This window comes from Pleuronectes platessa, chromosome 14, assembly GCF_947347685.1.
Source record: "Pleuronectes platessa chromosome 14, fPlePla1.1, whole genome shotgun sequence".
NCBI lineage: Eukaryota > Metazoa > Chordata > Actinopteri > Pleuronectiformes > Pleuronectidae > Pleuronectes > Pleuronectes platessa.
Window position 1 is genome coordinate 21016111 of NC_070639.1, and position 17798 is coordinate 21033908.

Genomic DNA, 17798 nt, shown 5'->3' on the forward strand with positions numbered 1-17798 from the left:
TGGTAGTCTTCAGATGGTCTGGGGGGGGGGGGGGGGGAGAAAGTTCAACTTGCAGGGCTCCACCTTTACCTCGACCCGACCTCGCCGAGGGAGTCACGGGGTTTGTGTGTCGCTACCCGGCCGGAGATGACGAATGCGCCGACGCCTCCGGTGAGCTGAAGGTGAGACGGGCAGTCTGCCTGTCAGGAGGGCACTGGTTTAAAAGTCTCCAGCCACTGAGGAACCATAAAGAGAACAAGCTCCCACCCTCACATCATTCTCTTTCTTTTTTCGAAACCCCATCAGAGTTAGGCATCTGTGTGATGGTAAATATTGTCCCTCGTGTCTGTTTAAACTGATTCCCCCCCGAGGATCCAGAGACGTGCTCCTCTTCGTTTGCCTCTGACCCAGCATGGCGTCTCGGAGCTCCGTGATTTACAGAGATTGTGACAAGGGCCACAAAGCTGTATTATTTACACTTACTCACTAAATTCAGAGTTTGACAGGGAAGCGGAGGAATGTGTGTTTATTTGAGGGGAGGTGGGGCGGGATCGGCCATGTTTGCCTCCGGACTGTTGTCTTAGCGTTAGTTCCACCAACGACAGGGATTCACTACTGTTTATTTGGACACTAGCTCAGACCTTTGCCCCGTCCAAATGGGAGGCTAATCCCAGTCAACGCTACTGTGGGGGCCTCACTACCATTCCTCTGACACTGCCTCCCTCTGGACCTAAAGGGGAACTCCTCTGATTTACACACATCAAGGTGTGTTTACAGTTATTGAGGAACAACTTACGATTCGAGTGTACAGGAAAAAATCAAATTGAATGAGGATTAAACTGGGGTTGTGGAAAGAACTGACTTCCTGTCGCCTGTTCGTTACCACGACCTTATCACTGACCTATTGATGATCAAGGTGCATTGTGGGTAATGTATGCGCCGTATAACGAAGGTGGCCCCGAAATGGGAAACCACTTGTATCTGAAATTCTGCTGCATTGCATTGTTTCCAATCTACATATATATCATTTTTTTTATAAATGAATGTACGTCACCTGAAAGTGAACAAATCTTTTCTTTGCAAAGAAAAAAAAACATTATCAAACATTAAGAGCCGACACTTCTGGTTGTTTTTTTCCAAAACAATACTTTATATTGTAGATGTCAAAGACAACATGTTAGAGAAAGGTTCCCCAGAGAAATGTACTATTTCTGTAACAAAGTTGGAACGAGTCAAAAAACATAACTGATAAAAAACAAGAATATGCATTTTATACATATGTAAACCTAGAACTGTTTTTGAACCACAGTGGTCATAGTGATGATTGGCTTATTTACTGGAATGGACAACTGTAACAATAACCAGGCAACGTGATGAAGCCCTTTAATCCGTCCGGATGTGACCGACAACAAACGAGTCTTCCCAAAAGTCTCACCAAAGTCACATCCAGCCTGGTGTTGAAAATAAAAATAAAGAAAAGTCAATTCTGTTGTCGCAGTTTACAAAGTGTCCCCTTAAAACAATTTGCTTTTCTACATAAATACAATTAAAATCTATCGTCTGTGTTACAAGTGCTAGATACCTTTTTTTTTTTTCTTCTTCTCATTTTATGTGTCAAATATTCAACTGAAGTCTTTCAGATTTTGAAGAGTCCATATGCTACAAGTAGAAACACGACATGGAAAGCGCCCGAGCTCCTCCCCAGCAGAAACACAAAAGCAGTAAAACAAAAACAAAAAAAGAGATAAGACTGGATACAGTGAAAGTACTAACGTCCTTCAGTGCTCGATCCCTTGTGCTGACATGTGGTGTGAGGCAGAGGGAGAGGCAGGTAGGCAGTGCATGCAGACAAATGGATCATGCAGAGAGAGAGAGAGAGAAGAGGAATGGAGTGGAGTCGGACCAGGCCGCATAAATAAACCCACCGCTCCTGGACCTGGCTGGACTGAGCTGGGAGGGTTAGAACAAAGAGAGGTGCCCCCTCCCGATGAATGGAAATTATATCTAAATGGAATGTCACCGCTTTTTCTTTTTGTTACCAGACATTGTGTTAAGACTAACCGTGAAGACAGACGGCCCGGAGAGGCCAGAGTGTGCTAGTCTTGGCTCCTCTCGACAAACCGAAGCATTCAGCGGGAGAAACCCAATGACTGGCACTGCTGTGCAAAGGTTCTGGGAATGTTCTGGGCTGAGTTACCATCTGATCAACTGTGCTTACATGCGCAGAGATGTCAACAGATCCCGGTCTGAGTGATACTCAGCTGAGCGTGATGATGTGTCACGATAATGTGGACGTGGTCCTCGGGAACAAATGATCCCAGAAGTGACGCAGAAAGCACGAGAGGAAGTAAAGTCTCTCCAAACAGCACGTGATAGAACTTAATGCCTAGACCTCCTTTGTGGGGCAGAATTTACTGCACACGCTTTCCTTTGTTCCTCTAAATGTGGAAGATGCTTAAAATGACCTTTGACCCCTCCGGCCATCTGCAGGAGCCATGAGAAAGGACGTCATGGAGGTGATTTAGAGACAAGTGACATCAAAGCTGCATCTGCAGACGAGGTCAGACGCATTCAGTCAACATGACCACATTTACTTTACTTGTGTCTGACAGAGATTTGGCCATTTGAGATGTGAAACCTCCTAAAGTTATATTAAACTTGTTAGAAAAAGTACTTGTTGCTCTATCAGGAGAAGTCAGGAATGGTATTTTTGTGTGTGTCCCGAGAGAAGGGACAGACTTGAGGAATCAAGCACCTGTGATCTTTTGGCTACGGGGCAGAATTAATGAACACCAGGCCATCAAGATTACACGTGAATTCAAAGGAATGTTTTTTCAAAAATAAAAGGACACGAGGCCTGATAACAAATAAGTGATCAGGGGAAGAGTAGGGCCACGTCCCAATACAAACCCACCCTCCCCTTGTTTCTCACTCTTGTAAAGCCGTGAGGAAGAGGAACACGTGTGAAGGAACTCACGACCACGTTGGTCATTTTTTGTAGATCTCTAGAATCTAGATATTGAATCTTTAGTTAGAGTTTTACGAGTGCCAGCCATTTACACACATACATGAATTAAAGTATGGACTGGTATGACTGGTGTGAGGCTGAGCAGAGGTGGTCTGCACACCGACGGCCACAGTGTCATGGTGCATTATGGGATGGATGAGGCCAAACACTTGTCATCAGTGTGGAAAGACAAAGAGAAAACCAGTAAAATGCTACTCAACACGTAACGAACTGTAAACGAGTACAGCACAGGGTGTCGTCAGTGACACCTCAGAAAAGAGCCGACAGTATGCAGGGCCCGTGAAAAGGATCATTTTCAATACAGACTTCAAAAACAAGATCATAGTATTTCATGATGTATAGATATATATAATATACTAATTTCTTTTTTTTATATATAAATCTACTATGAACAGACAGTAAATACACAATTGGCCATCATTGTACAAAGTAGAAACATCTGTGTTCCTGTCCTCCCCCCTCCCCCCCCAAACCCAGAAAACACAGTTGTGTAATGTCCACGAGAATCCTCACCTGTCCTTTATGAAGATCAGAAAAAAAGAAAGAAAAAACAGCGGAGAGAGGAGAGAGGGGACCAAGAGTGTAAGACAATAGGAGGACACATTTCAAAAAACACAACAACGTCACTGGAGTCCAATGAAAGGGCAACAAAAGACAAAGAGACACTGTTGGGAAGGACAAAATAAAGAGTAGTCGTTAAGAGATGTGCGTGTGTGTGTGTGTGTATGTGTGTGTGTGTGTGTCTGTGGCAGGAATACTCAGGAGATCATTGTCCTATGTACAGTAAACAACAGTGAACACCACAGCACTGTTTCTGTTCAATGAGAAAACTAAATACATTAAAACACGACATTAGTCCTTTTTCCAGAGGAGATAAAGAAAGAAGGTAGTTACCCAGAGGCCGAAACACATGTTGGAGTGACGGTTACAGATGAGAAGTTAACCAGTGCACCAGTGCACACTGGCCACATAGTGCACAGCAGCTGGGAGTCACAACCAGACAAACAGGGTTTACTACAGCAAGGCTAGTGGCTGGTGTTTTGTGTAATCTGGAAAAATCAAAGCAAACCTTTAGCTTCCTTTTGTTAAAATGTTTGATTTTACACTGATTCCAAAGGATTCAGATTTCTAAGGCAGATCGATACAGTATTAACTTCTATATTTAAATCTTCTGCAACACGAACCTAGAGGAGGATTCATGTTGAGGAGAATCTGCGGTACATGTGCTCTGAGGGATATTGTTTACGCATGGCCTCATCCTGACTCTAAAAATATGTGTTTACACTTCAATATTTAGAAAGAGCAGCTTCACTGTGTATGAACAGATGTGCACACACCTGCCCTCACACAGCACCTGACATTTGGGGAGCAGATGTGCTTAACAAGGGGCATGAAACGGTAAGCCAGCTGTGTGTGAGAGCCTGGAACACCCCTCTGGAAAATCCCAGGTGGTATGGTCCTGGTTACCATGGAGCCACAGTGGTCTTAAAGAGACAAATCGTAAAAGAGTGAAATCATCGATGATAAATCTGAATCTACAGAGATGATAGTCCACCTTTTCTAGTTCTCAGATGTCTTGATGCTCTAGTACAGTGCATGCTACATTATTAACTGTTTACATGAGTAATATTAATCCCATGTTTAACTTGCTTTTAAACTGAACCAACTCCAACCTGTGGCCGGGAACTACCTTCCGAAGTAAAGACCAAGGAGGAAGGAGGAAAGAGAAAGGAGGAGGTGCAGGGACAGACACTTGGCTGGTTGCAGGGAGTTGCAGGGGGAAAATGCCGAGCTCCTCCAGTCTATGTGCCGACAACATGCAGGCAGAGGATGACTTCTTAGGAGAGAAATGTTTGAGGGGGTTGGGGAGAAGCATGTTCGTTCCCTAACCTGTTGTTTTTCTTTTTTTAAGGCTTAAGTTCAACAGAAAATCCACCAGGTTTGTTTTTTCTTCTTCTTTTAAAGGGCACAAGTGCACAGTCGTCTACTGTCCATCCTTTAGAAACCAGAACATCCGCTGACATGTCTCATCTGAGGTCTCCAACCACCGCGTTGGTTCCTTTCAGCGGGGAACACTTGAAAAGAGCAGGAAAGATCCGTCCGTAGTGCAGAGTCACAATCACATCAGCTCCGGTGGGTTTTTTGACAAAGGTTGAGAAAATCACGATAAAGCGCAGAGAAAAACGGAATAATAAAGAGAGAGAGAGGCAGACATCTGCAGATCGTCTGTACAAGGTTGCGACTGGCATTGAAAAAGTTTGTCTGTATAGTGTTTAAAAAGCACTGGCACTCAAGGCTGTCATTGCAGGATTGTTCAGTCAATCCTCTTATATCCAAGGTGTTGTTGACAGGACAATGCAACACATTGGTTCTGATCAGTCTGTGTGCTGCTGATCAGTGAATGCGTCGCACATCCTCAGTGTTCCTGATCCATTGAAGCGCCACTCGCTCCTCTTGTTCCCTCCCATGAGAAGATGCCATCTTGATCAGTCGAGGTGGGAGGGAGGGGATTGGAGCTTGAGTGGCGTTTAAACTGAAATTGACTGGATGAGGACACTGTCAGAGATAAAGTCTGAGTGGTCACAAGGCAAGAGATGTTTCTTTACATAGGAACCTCCTCCTCCATCGGTTCCTCTTCAGCCCTGGGGAAGAGATAACACCGTAAACGAGGTTGTAATATTATCCTCTTGAGCCATTTTCAGACATGAACATGAAAGGAAAATATAAGTATGTCTGGAGCCAATTTCCTAGACATTTTCGTCTAGGAAATTCGTAGTTTGCTTTTAACATTATGAAGAATACAGAAGGAGATTATCAAAGTCAGACACAGTCAAATGTCCAGAGCAGAAATACATTTTTTTTTGTGTGTGTGTGACAGTGCCCTTAAACTGGGCAGATTGTGTACATTTTATTTAGCTGATAGCTGAAACAACCTGCCTACTGCAGCTGGACTGATGAGACTGAACCCTGCAGACCATCAAACCAAACTCTGAGCTTCAAGGAACTAAAATGTACAGTTAGGTGCTAATTATCTGTGTCTCCATGACCGCACATCTTTCTAATTACAGCTGTCAAATGAATCGTAGCCGCAGCACAACGAACCTCTTTCCAATATGTTTGTTGGCAACAGACAACGAGGCCATGGCGGAGACGGTCTCGGCTTCCTCTACGTCACGCTGGAGGACTTCACTCAATGAGCAACCGAGTGTGGGGGCGGAGCGTTGCAGTGAGCTCCAGTATTTACCTACAGAGGAGCATGACATGGCAAAAGAGTAATGAGACATAAATGTGTGCAGTGTGTGCGGATATGACGACTCATACGCACGGACTAGATGGGACAGTTTAAAATCAAACAACTATTGTTTCCAATTTTTAAAGACATGATGTAGAATGATATGTTGATAATCCACTCACTCTGAACTTCAATAACCTTCTCCATGGACTGGACAGCGTTGGCATTTGGTCTCTGCTGCATCACCTCATCTGGAATGGGGTCCAACTGCAAGGAGGAGAAAAAACATCAGAACACATGTTCCTGGTTCTCATCTTCTACTGAAAGTCAAACGTCCACATCGTCCAGCGACAGCACTTCGTCCTCCCAGCGGCCGTGTCTTTGAGATTGTTCAGGACACTCGCTCTGTGATGTAACTGCCGCGGGGCAGACAACTTGACGCTAATGGCACCGAACCTATACCAACGGGGAACCTCAGCTGAAACATCTGGAGCCATTACTGAGATGAAGCGGGGGTATGGCTGAATAATTATTTTTATGAATGTGACACACAGGTGTTCAAAACACTGCTGCTCCAAAAGCCCGGTGGAAACCCCAGTTGAACTAAAGCGGTTCCCTCCTGGTTTAAAGGATCACTTGTGAATGTGGACGACAGCCCAGTGTTGAATCACCACGAGAGGTGGGGAACGGGCTGGAGCTGCTGACACAATAGAAAATGGTCCTGCAGGTGCACGCCTCCTCCCACTCACTCACAGCTTTGCTACGCTTTGACACAAACTACACTGTGAGCTTTGTGCTGTGTCCCACTCCGAGGACACGTACTAGTGTACACAGATGCACACAAATGGAAACTGCCTGCTCACACAAATGCATGTACGCCCTCTCATTCACCCACACACCTCCGGGAGCACTTCTAAGTCAATACGAAACTCTCCCAAGCCACAAGTCAGAAGAGAAAGCAGGACAATTCCCAAAGGGGCCTTCCCGACCCGGAATGATTCAATTTCCCCATTTGGCCGACTGCGTGTACGACACTTTCTCATCCCACTTTGTCAAACGGGCCCATTCAGCTTGACATTCCAACACAGACGGCACACATCCTTCCACTGCTCCATCTCCATCCCGGTGGAATAACGGACCAACTGAGGAACATGTGAAGAGAGACATGGGAGTAAGAGAGGAAGAAAAAAAAGGATCTGGTCCGGAGATTTTTTGGAGTAGAACACGAGGAAGAGGAGAAAAAAGTCATCGTCAGTCGGTCTCGCTCGGCCGAGGCTGGAAGTTTTCTTTTAATTAAAACAAATAGCATGAGGGAGGGGCTGGTGGGGGCTGAGGGAAGAGGCAGTCTAGGGAGAGGGATACTTTAATCCTGCTGTGGCACGACAGGCTACATCACACACACACACACACACACACACACACACACACACACACACACACACACACACACACACACACACACACACACACACACACACACACACACACACACACACACACACACACACACACACACACACGTACAGTTTGTGCATGAATATTTACATTGGGGTATTTGATATTTGGCTGACAACTCACAAAAGCATCCAAAATCAGAATAGGGTAAATTGCATCTTTGTCTCGAAACAAATGACATGAAACCTTTGGATTTTGTTATATGACTGCACATCAGCCCCTCCATAGTCCAACAGTTTATCCATGTTAAAACCTGATGATAGAAAGTAAAAGAAGGATCAAGTTTTCTTTACACTAAAATGAAGCCCTTTATTTTTAAATACTTTATATTTCCACGAGGAGTGGTTCCTCTCTGCGGAGGCTGCCATGTTTTGTACAGTAGCCCCGACTGGACAAACCATACACCTATTGAGTCTTTATGACAACTGAAGGTCACCAGAGGAGGGCTAGGTGAGGGGGATTCAGCTGCAACACGCAACCTCACCATTAGATGTCACTAAATTCTACACACTGAACCTCTAAGAGGATTCACCACAATGAGACTTGCCAAATAATTTCATGTAATGCGATATTCAACAGCTATTATAAAACAGCTGCCAACTTCTCACCATATAGCATATACAGGGTCAGGGGTTCTCTGGGGTTTCCCACTGAGCAGGGCTGGACGGGGCCACTCTGTCAGCTTGATTGACAGCTGGGCCTCACGCTTATAAACTTTAATGGCTCTTGTCAGGATACTTCAGGGGCCCCCACCTGGCAGGTAGTGCAAACAAACATATGCACACACACACGCTAGCACGTGCACTTTACACAAGCATAAATTTGTCTGCCACTTCATCCATAGCAATATTTCTGTTGGCTGAGATTGTGGTCATGGCTGTGCCCGGACTTCTGCATCTTCATACCCTGGATGTGCAGTAGACTTTGAAAGAGAAGTGTCCTCTGAGGGCGATTTGCTGTCATGGTGTTGACAGATTTCTGAGGAAGTGTATTTTTCTTTGTGTGACACAGCCGCCCAAGCTCACAGGGTCCGAGCCAGCAGGGCTGAGACACCATGGAAAAGCCATGAGCTGAGACTGAGGAATGTGCCCCGGTAAAAAACATTCCTGAGGGAGGCTGAAACCAAAACAGTGGAAAAAGGAGGAATTCCACTTGTTCAGCAAAAGAAAAAGTGCACAAGCCGTCCATTGTTTACTGTTGTGTCCATGTGCATGTGTTGCCGGTCAGTAAAACCGGTTGATTATGTTATGCTAACTGAACGAGGTAATGACGTGCGTTGTGCAGAGCAGGTGACCTCTTTGGAAAGGGGGGGGGTATGTTTGCCTTGTAGTCAGGGGATGGTGTGGAACAGTCAGACACAAGGGCGGGGGGGGGGGGGGGGGACAGGTGAAGTCGAGCGTCGTACTGTAACTGGAGTGTAAACACGCTGAATAACCTCATTGACGTATGGTTACAATTAGCATATTAGCCTGTTGTTTATCAAATAATTGGTAACGACCACGGTTCAAGCTGGGCCAACATCTGTTTGCGAGCAATCATCAATTAGTCCCAGGTTCAGAGTTGACTGGTGGAGTCGCCAATGCATCATTCATGAGCTATTTGAGCGGAGAGACTTGACGATTACGCACTGCAGTGGTGAGGGGCGAATAAAAGAGCCTGTAAAGTCCATTCAACAATTTTCATCCTCCGCTCTTTCCCAGCTAATTTGAGCTGTTTTCAAAGGAAACCTAACGCTCATTATGGCAGAGCTCGTCTCAACCTGCCAATAAAAGCTCAGATATATTTCTCACACTAGCGGAGCAGTAAAACACTGGAAGTACGAGCTACACAGGAGGTGAGAGGATGTAAGGAACGCTTTAAGGATGTTTTGGCCCCAGTGTGAAAGCTGCCAAAATCTGCCTTTTAAACAGGGCCATACAATAAAAGCTCTGCGCACAGGATAAACAAAGTGAGGTCATGGTGGTTTCTTAATCATTTTTATTGGCTCTTGTTGCTTTGCTGACATTATTTACCTTCCTTTTTCATTACCCATCTCATCTGTGAGACCAGATTCTGACCTGCTTCAGCTTAATTAGGAATCACACAAATTATTTTGCTTCTCAGTGATATGTTGATTTTTTATGTGGCCACAACCACAATATCACGATGACTGATGCTTTCCCTTAAATTGGTCAACTGCAAGAAATTCATTCATCCCCTGCTGACTCGTCTGTCTCGAGCTCACACACGCACACACAGACACACTCGGTGGTGTATACTGTACGGTACCATTCTACCATTATTTTAGGGTTATATGCTATAGTTAGATCAGAGATTTATGATACGGTGACATCTTGGATTCTGGACAAATCCAGACGATGCAAACCCCCAGGCAAGTTTGAAGCTTCATAAACAAAAGCACAGCTGACTGGCTAATCCAGCTGTGGTCCCATGCCTGAGCCTATTCATTCGCTCCATTCACAAACCCAGCCAACACACACAGAGACACACACACACACACGCGTAGGCCTGTGCATAAACTAAAATATACCACCTGGAGAAAATTGGCCCAGGAAACACAAGTTGATGGCCACTTGTTGCCCAGGTCTGCCTTTGTTGCTAAATCTGGTTGGTGGAGCTAAATCACTACTTTAGGCCTAAGAACTGAATCAAGTCTTGCTTTCAGATTTCTTAACATTTGCCATCCGAGGTCGACTCTGTCAGCAGATGGAAGAAAAAAGAAAACACCAGGCTGTTTTTTCCTTCTCCCTCAGGCTTAAAGCCCCCACTGACATTTTCCAGCAAAATTCCACGTCCATTACAGAGACCTTCGCTGGGATTAGGATAAAAACACTAGCTTCCTGCCATTTTGATCTGACCAGGGAGTTTTTTTTTTTCTCTTTCTATAAATCATCAAAGCTCCACACAACTGAAAGATCATTACTTGAGGTATGTTGCAATCTAAAAATTGTAATTCTAATCACGAAGAATAGACCCTCTATACAATATTAAACTGATCCAGAACGGGTTTAGACTATGAAGACACACATAGTTTCCTCCTTCCCGACTTAAAATTATTACGGTTTCCCTTTACTATCTGATTTGTAGACCCAGGCTGACCCTGTTGATAGAGGTGCGAGGGCAACCACTTTCAGATGTGTTGCAGAGACAGGGGCCCCGGGTGAGAAGGTGAGAGGCGTGTCCTGCAGAGCCAGGGCAATTGATGCTCCCCGCCTCCTGCCGTCTTTCAAATGTTCAGCTCCCCGTGGCACCCATCCAGTGACCTCCCTCCAAACCCCTGCTGAGGCCGTGGCTCTGCAGGCTGTTGAAACCTAAGACGCAAACCCCCTGATCTGAATCATTATTTCTGCAGCAGGGCGTTGTTGTGTGCATGGAAAGTGTCCTTCAAACTGCAAGCCCAAACCTCTGTGGGGAAAAGGCATCCGCCCTGCTGAGATGTCCTTGAATTCCTGAAACCTTACCAGCTGTAATGACAGTTTTATGCAGCTTTGAGTCATTGGTGGGCAAAGTTCAGGTAAATAGAGTTAACTTATTAGATAAAGTCTCTAGTTTGTGCAAATCTTGATCAGATTAGCAGAGCTGTTTCTGGGATTTTTGACAGATTTGGCACATTGGAGAAAAAACTCTCTGGGGCTAATAACTTTTACCGGCATGTTCCATGTAGAACTTGAACTAAGCCAAACAACGGTTCAACTATCTGTGATGGTCAGTGCCTGGTTGGTTGCAGTGACCAAGTTTTACTGATGCGATCCTATTTTATTGTTCAGTTTGTTTTGCTCTTGCTCCAAGATCCACATGGAAAAAGGCCATGTGTTTTTTTTTTACGATTCCAAGAACTCATTTATAGCTCAAGCTGTCTGGAGGGGCTGGAACAAAAGGCCCGGGGGATGACCAGATACCATCTTCAATAAGGCAGATACAGATATTAACATTGTACAGATAAGAAAATAATGTTGGCTTAAGAAATTATCTTATTTAATATTTGTTAATTAAAGTGGAAATGCATTTCACACCAAATGCCTTTAAGAGCATTGATCTCAAATAAAAAACAAATGAACAACCAAGTGTTCCAACACTTTTCCAAATGACGTGGTGCATTTAGCTTTTCATTAGATCATTACACAGTTAAACAACATCTTGATAAATATATGCATTCAGACCACTAGTCTCATCTAGAATACAGTCTCAGTTATTGAAGATGCCTAGTCAGATCTGCAGGACCATATGCATCAGTAGAACTGCTCAAAGTGTCTTTATGTGCAGAGGATAATGGCTTCAGCAGGAACAGGGGCCTTTACTACGAAGCAGGATTTTGCGTTTATCGGGGGCAACTTCAGGTTCAGTTCAGAGTTTTCAGTCCTATGACGCTCACTAACTTCTTATTCAAGACACTACACACTGGTCACTAGTTCTTAAAAGATCAACAGGTGAACTTGAAGTCAGCAAATTCTGCTCCACAAACAACCAGTCACATCAACTTCTCTTCCCCTGAAACTCTGTAATCTCCATCCTGCACCACAATTAAGTCCTTTCACAGTAAAACCCTGATACATCTTGGGACGCATATTCTGTACGGAGAAAACAAGCGTGAGAGAATCCGTCCAAAAAAGCACTCGGTTCCGGTTTGGTTTCGATATGGAGTAGACGTGTGTAAGGGGAGCTCCATCCCGACTTTACAATTTCCCTCGCACATAAGACATTTAATCATCGTTTCGTGTACCAGAAGTGAACTACAGCATCTTAGTCAAGATGAAGAAAGCTGGCAAAGGAAAGAAGCAGGACAAATGTCCCGGGGAGGACGACTTTGGCTACCACCGTACCATGCTAATTGACGCGTGCGAAGCTAGCGCTAATGTAGCTCGCCCTCCAGCTCCTACTACCATTGAAGACATCCTGACAGCCATAAACACGCTGGGCAGCAGGGTCGACATGAGGTTCACCGAGCTCAATGGAGTTATCTCGGACTTTAAAGTTGCCCTAGCCGAAGTCAGAGAGCGGGTGTCATCTACTGAAGTCGCCACCGAGTCGCACAAGGTGCGACTAGACGGGCTGGAGAAGCGATACGACGCGCTGGCTTCCCAGTACAAGCAGCAACAAGCTAAACTAGACGACCTGGAGGCCCGCTCCCGCAGACAGAATATTCGGATTGTCGGGATTAAGGAGAAAACGGAAAATGGCCGGCCTACAGAGTTTGTGTCTGAGCTGCTTCCTAAACTGTTTGGAGAGGAGCACTTCAGCCGCCCAATAGAAGTGGACCGGGCCCACCGGAGCTTGGCTCCGGCTACAGACGGCAAAGCGAGAGCCATCATCGCGAGGATACACTACTACCAGGTGAAAGAGCTTGTGCTGCGGCTCGCAAGAGAGAAAGCTCCTCTACAATACGACGGGCGCCCGGTATACATCTTTCCGGATCTCACTTCGGCCACGATGAAGAAACGTCAAGCTTTTCGAGCCATCAGGGAGAAATGCAGGGCCAGGGCGATCCGGTGTGGATTCCGACACCCAGCGCAGTTCATGGTCACGGTCAACAACAACACCGGCACGTTTGCCACCCCGGCCGAAGCCGAGAAGTTCCTGAGCCGCGAGGCTGAGGGATGGGATGTAACCGCCGGCGCTGCTGCAAACCGGGCAGCGGACTAACATCCCGGACACATTAAGTGATAAATGCTGCCACATTGACGGATGATGTAAGCTATCATCGTTTAACAAAGACTGCCAGTTCACAAGGTATGCTCATGTTTAGTCTGTGCGAGGGCTAATAAGTTTTATTTTATTCTCGATGTTTGTTTGCGAAGCGGGGTGTCTCCCCTGTTTGGAGAGAGATGGATAGTTATGCCGCTAGTCCGGGCCACTTGTTGGTCCCTAAACCTAGTTTTAACTTAAAGTTAGGGGTATGGAAGCACTACGCCTGTGTTCATGGGGAGGGTTTTTGTGTTTGTTATGGGGTGTTTTTTCAGCACATCTGTCAGTTTAAATGTAATGAGTATTCCTTGCCACACAGTCATGTTTTCTTTATATATGTACAATAGATACTTTCTATGTTAGCTGATTTGCGTAGACACAGCAACGGTGAAGTTAAGATAACTAGCTGGAATGTAAGAGGCATGAATAACCCACTGAAAAGAGGGAAAGTGTATGCACATTTACGGGCACTTAAATCTGACATATATTTTCTCCAGGAGACCCACATTAAAAAAACAGCAGTAAAAATACTTCGTCCCTCGTGGGCTTCTAAGGTCTACCAGTCAAACTTCAGTACAAAATCAAGGGGTGTTGCAATTATAATAAGAAAAAATATACCATTTATTCACTCTCAAACGATTTCAGATGAGAGGGGCAGGTATGTGATAGTTAGTGGGACTCTGAACTCCATACCGTTAATATTAGTAAATGTATACGGGCCCAACTTTGATGACCCGCTTTTTTTCCAGTACCTTTATAATGCTTTGCCAAATTTGACGGATTCAAATGTAATCATGGGCGGTGATTTTAACTATGTTTTAGATCCCGTCCTTGATCGACAGCACTCCCAAACTAGTACATTTAGAAACAGTGGCACACTGAACACTCTTATGCAGTCTTATAATTTGGTAGATATCTGGAGGCTTCTCCACCCCACCACGAAGGATTTTTCTTATTTTTCCACAGTACATAAGTCTTACTCCAGGATTGACTTCTTTTTGATGGATTCTAAGTTGCTACAGTCAGTAGTTGACTGCACTTACCACAATATACTAATATCAGATCATGCTCCTGTCTCTTTAAGTCTTGACTTGAAACACAAGAGAGGTGAATATAATTGGCGTTTGAATAATACACTGTTAAAAGATGAAGAATTTTGTACCTATCTTTCTGGTAAAGTAGAGCTATATTTAAGCACCAATGATACGGGCGATGTAGATGATTCCACTCTGTGGGAGGCCATGAAGGCTGTCCTTAGAGGCCATATAATATCATATGAGGCAGCAGAGAAAAAAAAATCTAAGGAAAGATTGGCTGAAATTGATGATCAACTGACCAAGTTAGAAGTTTCATACAAAACCAAACAGAAAACAGAAGTACTTAATAAAATAACTGTTCTACGGTATGAATATAATTCTATAGTGTCAAAAAATGTATCAAAATTACTAGGACAAGTTAGACAGAGATATTTTGAGCTTGGCGACAAGCCGCACAGGCTGTTAGCTCGCCAGCTGAGGCAAATACAGGCTTCCAGAGCCATACATTGTATCAAGTCTGAGGGAGGTACCTTACATATGGACCCGATGAAGATCAATGAATGTTTTGCCGATTTCTATGCTAATGTCTATCAGTCACAGGGCGACCTAGATTTTCAAGCTTTTGATACGTTTTTTGAGAATCTGGATTTACCTAAATTATCATTGGACTCGGCTGATGTGCTTGATAAAGACATCAATCTGGATGAGATTGCGCAGGTTATTTCTTCCTTCCCTAATAACAAGGCGCCGGGTCCAGATGGTTTTAATGTAGAATTTTTCAAAAAATTTGGCCCTAAGTTGTCACCTCTGCTCTTACGCATGTTCAACCATACGATGCTAACTTCAGGTTTGCCGCCTACCTTATATAGAGCAAATATTTCGCTAATCCCAAAGCCAGGCCGCGATCCTCAGATGGTGTCATCATATCGCCCGATTTCATTATTATCCATCGAAACCAAAATCATGGGAAAAATTCTGGCCAATAGGCTTAGAGAATGCATATGTTCCATTATACATCCAGATCAAACCGGTTTTATGCCTGGTAGACATATGCATTTCAATCTACGCCGCCTCTTCAACATCTTATATGCCAAGCATTCAGAAGAGGCAGTTGTTATTTCACTGGATGCGCAACGCGCGTTTGATCAAGTAGAGTGGCCCTACATGATGTCTGTGCTCAAAAAACTCGGATTCGGACCCTCCTTCATGAAATGGATTGAAATAATTTATTCACATCCGACCGCATCAGTTATTACTAATCAGAATATCTCCCCTCCATTTGCAGTTCACCGTGGGACCCGTCAAGGTTGCCCCCTCTCCCCCTTTTTGTTTGCCATTATCATCGAACCACTTGCTGCTAGTATCAGGCAAAGCCCTTTAATCTCTCCCATCGACATGTTTGGTTATAAACATCATATTTCGCTATATGCGGACGATATTCTCTTGTACATTTCCCAGCCACAAGTATCAATACCTCCTCTCCTGACTCTCATCGATAAGTTTGGCAGTCTCTCAGGATTTTCTATCAACTGGGAGAAAAGCGAACTTATGCCAGTCTCCGCAGCATTTAACAACGCATATTTGCAATCCATTCCATTTAAAAAATCCTATGAAGCTTTTAAATATTTAGGAGTGACTATCACCAAAAACCCAAATGATCTCCTCCGAGTGAACTGGCAAAGCAAAATTGACCAAGCTAAAACCAATATCGAGTTTTGGAAAACCCTCCCAATATCCATGATCGGAAAGATAAATGCAATCAAGATGATAGTACTACCCCGCTTTCTCCATCTTTTCCAATCCATCCCATGTTTTATTGCGCAGTCATATTTCAAGCAATTAGACTCAATTATAATACCTTTCATCTGGAGTTATAAAACAGTTAGAATCTCTAAAAAACACCTATCAAAACCAAAGGATGTGGGAGGTTTTGCTTTGCCGGATTTTAAGTTTTATTATTGGGCTGCGCACTTGTCCATTCTTGCATGGTGGAAGAGGGGTCCCGCTTCTGAGGCAGACTCCTGCCCTGCATGGTTGAGTATGGAGCGAATGCTCTGTAAAAAAACCTCACTGTCCGCTCTTCTTAACAGTCCCACTGCTGTTAAAAAGGCATGCTTTAATAACAGCTTTGTAATTGGCAACACCATAAGAATCTGGAAGCAGATAAAACATTACATTGAGGCTCCAAAAACCTACTTGGATACCCCAATATGTGAAAACCATTCCTTCTTACCAGGTCTGTCTGATAGTGTTTTCCTTCTCTGGAAGCGGAAAGGCATTTGCAACATAGGTGATTTGTACATTAACGGTATTTTTGCCTCATACCCACAACTTGTAGCTAAATATGACATTCCTAAATCTGACCTTTTTCGATTCTTTCAAATTCGGAATTATGTCAGGATGCATTTACCTGGCTTTGAGATACTGGTAGAGCATGAGGCCCTTGAGGCAATAAACAAATTTGAACCTACTGCTAAAGGGGCGGTTTCGTTCTTTTACCGGATCTTGCACAACAATACACAGTTGAACACAGCGAGTCTTAGGCAGGCATGGACAGATGAGCTGAATGCAGAACTGGAAGATGAAGTATGGGATGAATGTTTAAAAAGTGTACATGATTGCTCTGTGAATGTCAGACATTGCCTTATTCAGTTTAAGACGGTGCATAGGCTCTATTATTCCAGAGAAAAACTGCACAGTTTCTTTCCTGATGTTTCACCCATTTGTAACAGATGCAAGTCTATGACTGGTAACTTAACGCATTCTTTTTGGTTATGCAGCAAACTGTACACATACTGGAAAAGTATTTTTCACTGCTTCTCTACGGCTTACGGGAAATATTGGGAGCCGGATCCATTTGTAGCCATTCTCGGGGCAACCACCCCTTTGTCTTCTGCCAATAAATATGAGAAAAAAGCTATCCTATTTGGAACTGTGATCGCGAAGAAGATAATTCTTCGTGGGTGGAAGTCTGACATTGCACCCACGTACGATCAGTGGTTGAGAGAAATGGCAAATATGCTTCACCTGGAGCGACTGAGACTTCATAATGAAGACAGGGGAGACATATTTGATAGGATGTGGGACCCTGTACTGCAACTGTTTCAAGGAAAGGACTAATGTATGGATCATTGTGAAACGCCTGATGTGTGTATCTGCTAGTTTACTCTTCACTTTGTGTAGTCTTTTGTAAATTTGTATGTTTAATTTATTGTCATGACTGTGGCTTCTGTTAATTCTTTACTAGGATGTGCTGATCCTGTTAGTTTGGGGTGGGTCTTTTTTTTCTTATCCTTTTCATTTTTGTTTGTCCTGTGTTCCTTTTTCATTCTGGAAAATAATAAACACATTTAAAACAAAAAAGCACTCCAGCGTCTTCGTTAGC

General features: G+C 44.1%; 1 protein-coding gene across 3 annotated transcripts in view; it reads right to left on the bottom strand.

Annotated features, from left to right (window-relative positions):
* Window positions 1–1105: 1105 nt before the first annotated feature.
* hdac4 (histone deacetylase 4) overlaps window positions 1106–17798 on the bottom strand; it is a 115355-nt gene continuing 98662 nt past the window's right edge. For all 3 annotated transcript variants that reach the window (XM_053439046.1, XM_053439045.1, XM_053439047.1), the window contains 3 exons: window positions 6422–6506; window positions 6110–6251; window positions 1106–5649 (listed from right to left, as the gene is read on the bottom strand). In XM_053439046.1, coding sequence (XP_053295021.1) covers window positions 5610–5649; window positions 6110–6251; window positions 6422–6506 — 267 coding nt within the window. In that variant the 3' untranslated portion in view covers window positions 1106–5609. The remainder of the gene's footprint in view (window positions 5650–6109; window positions 6252–6421; window positions 6507–17798) is intronic.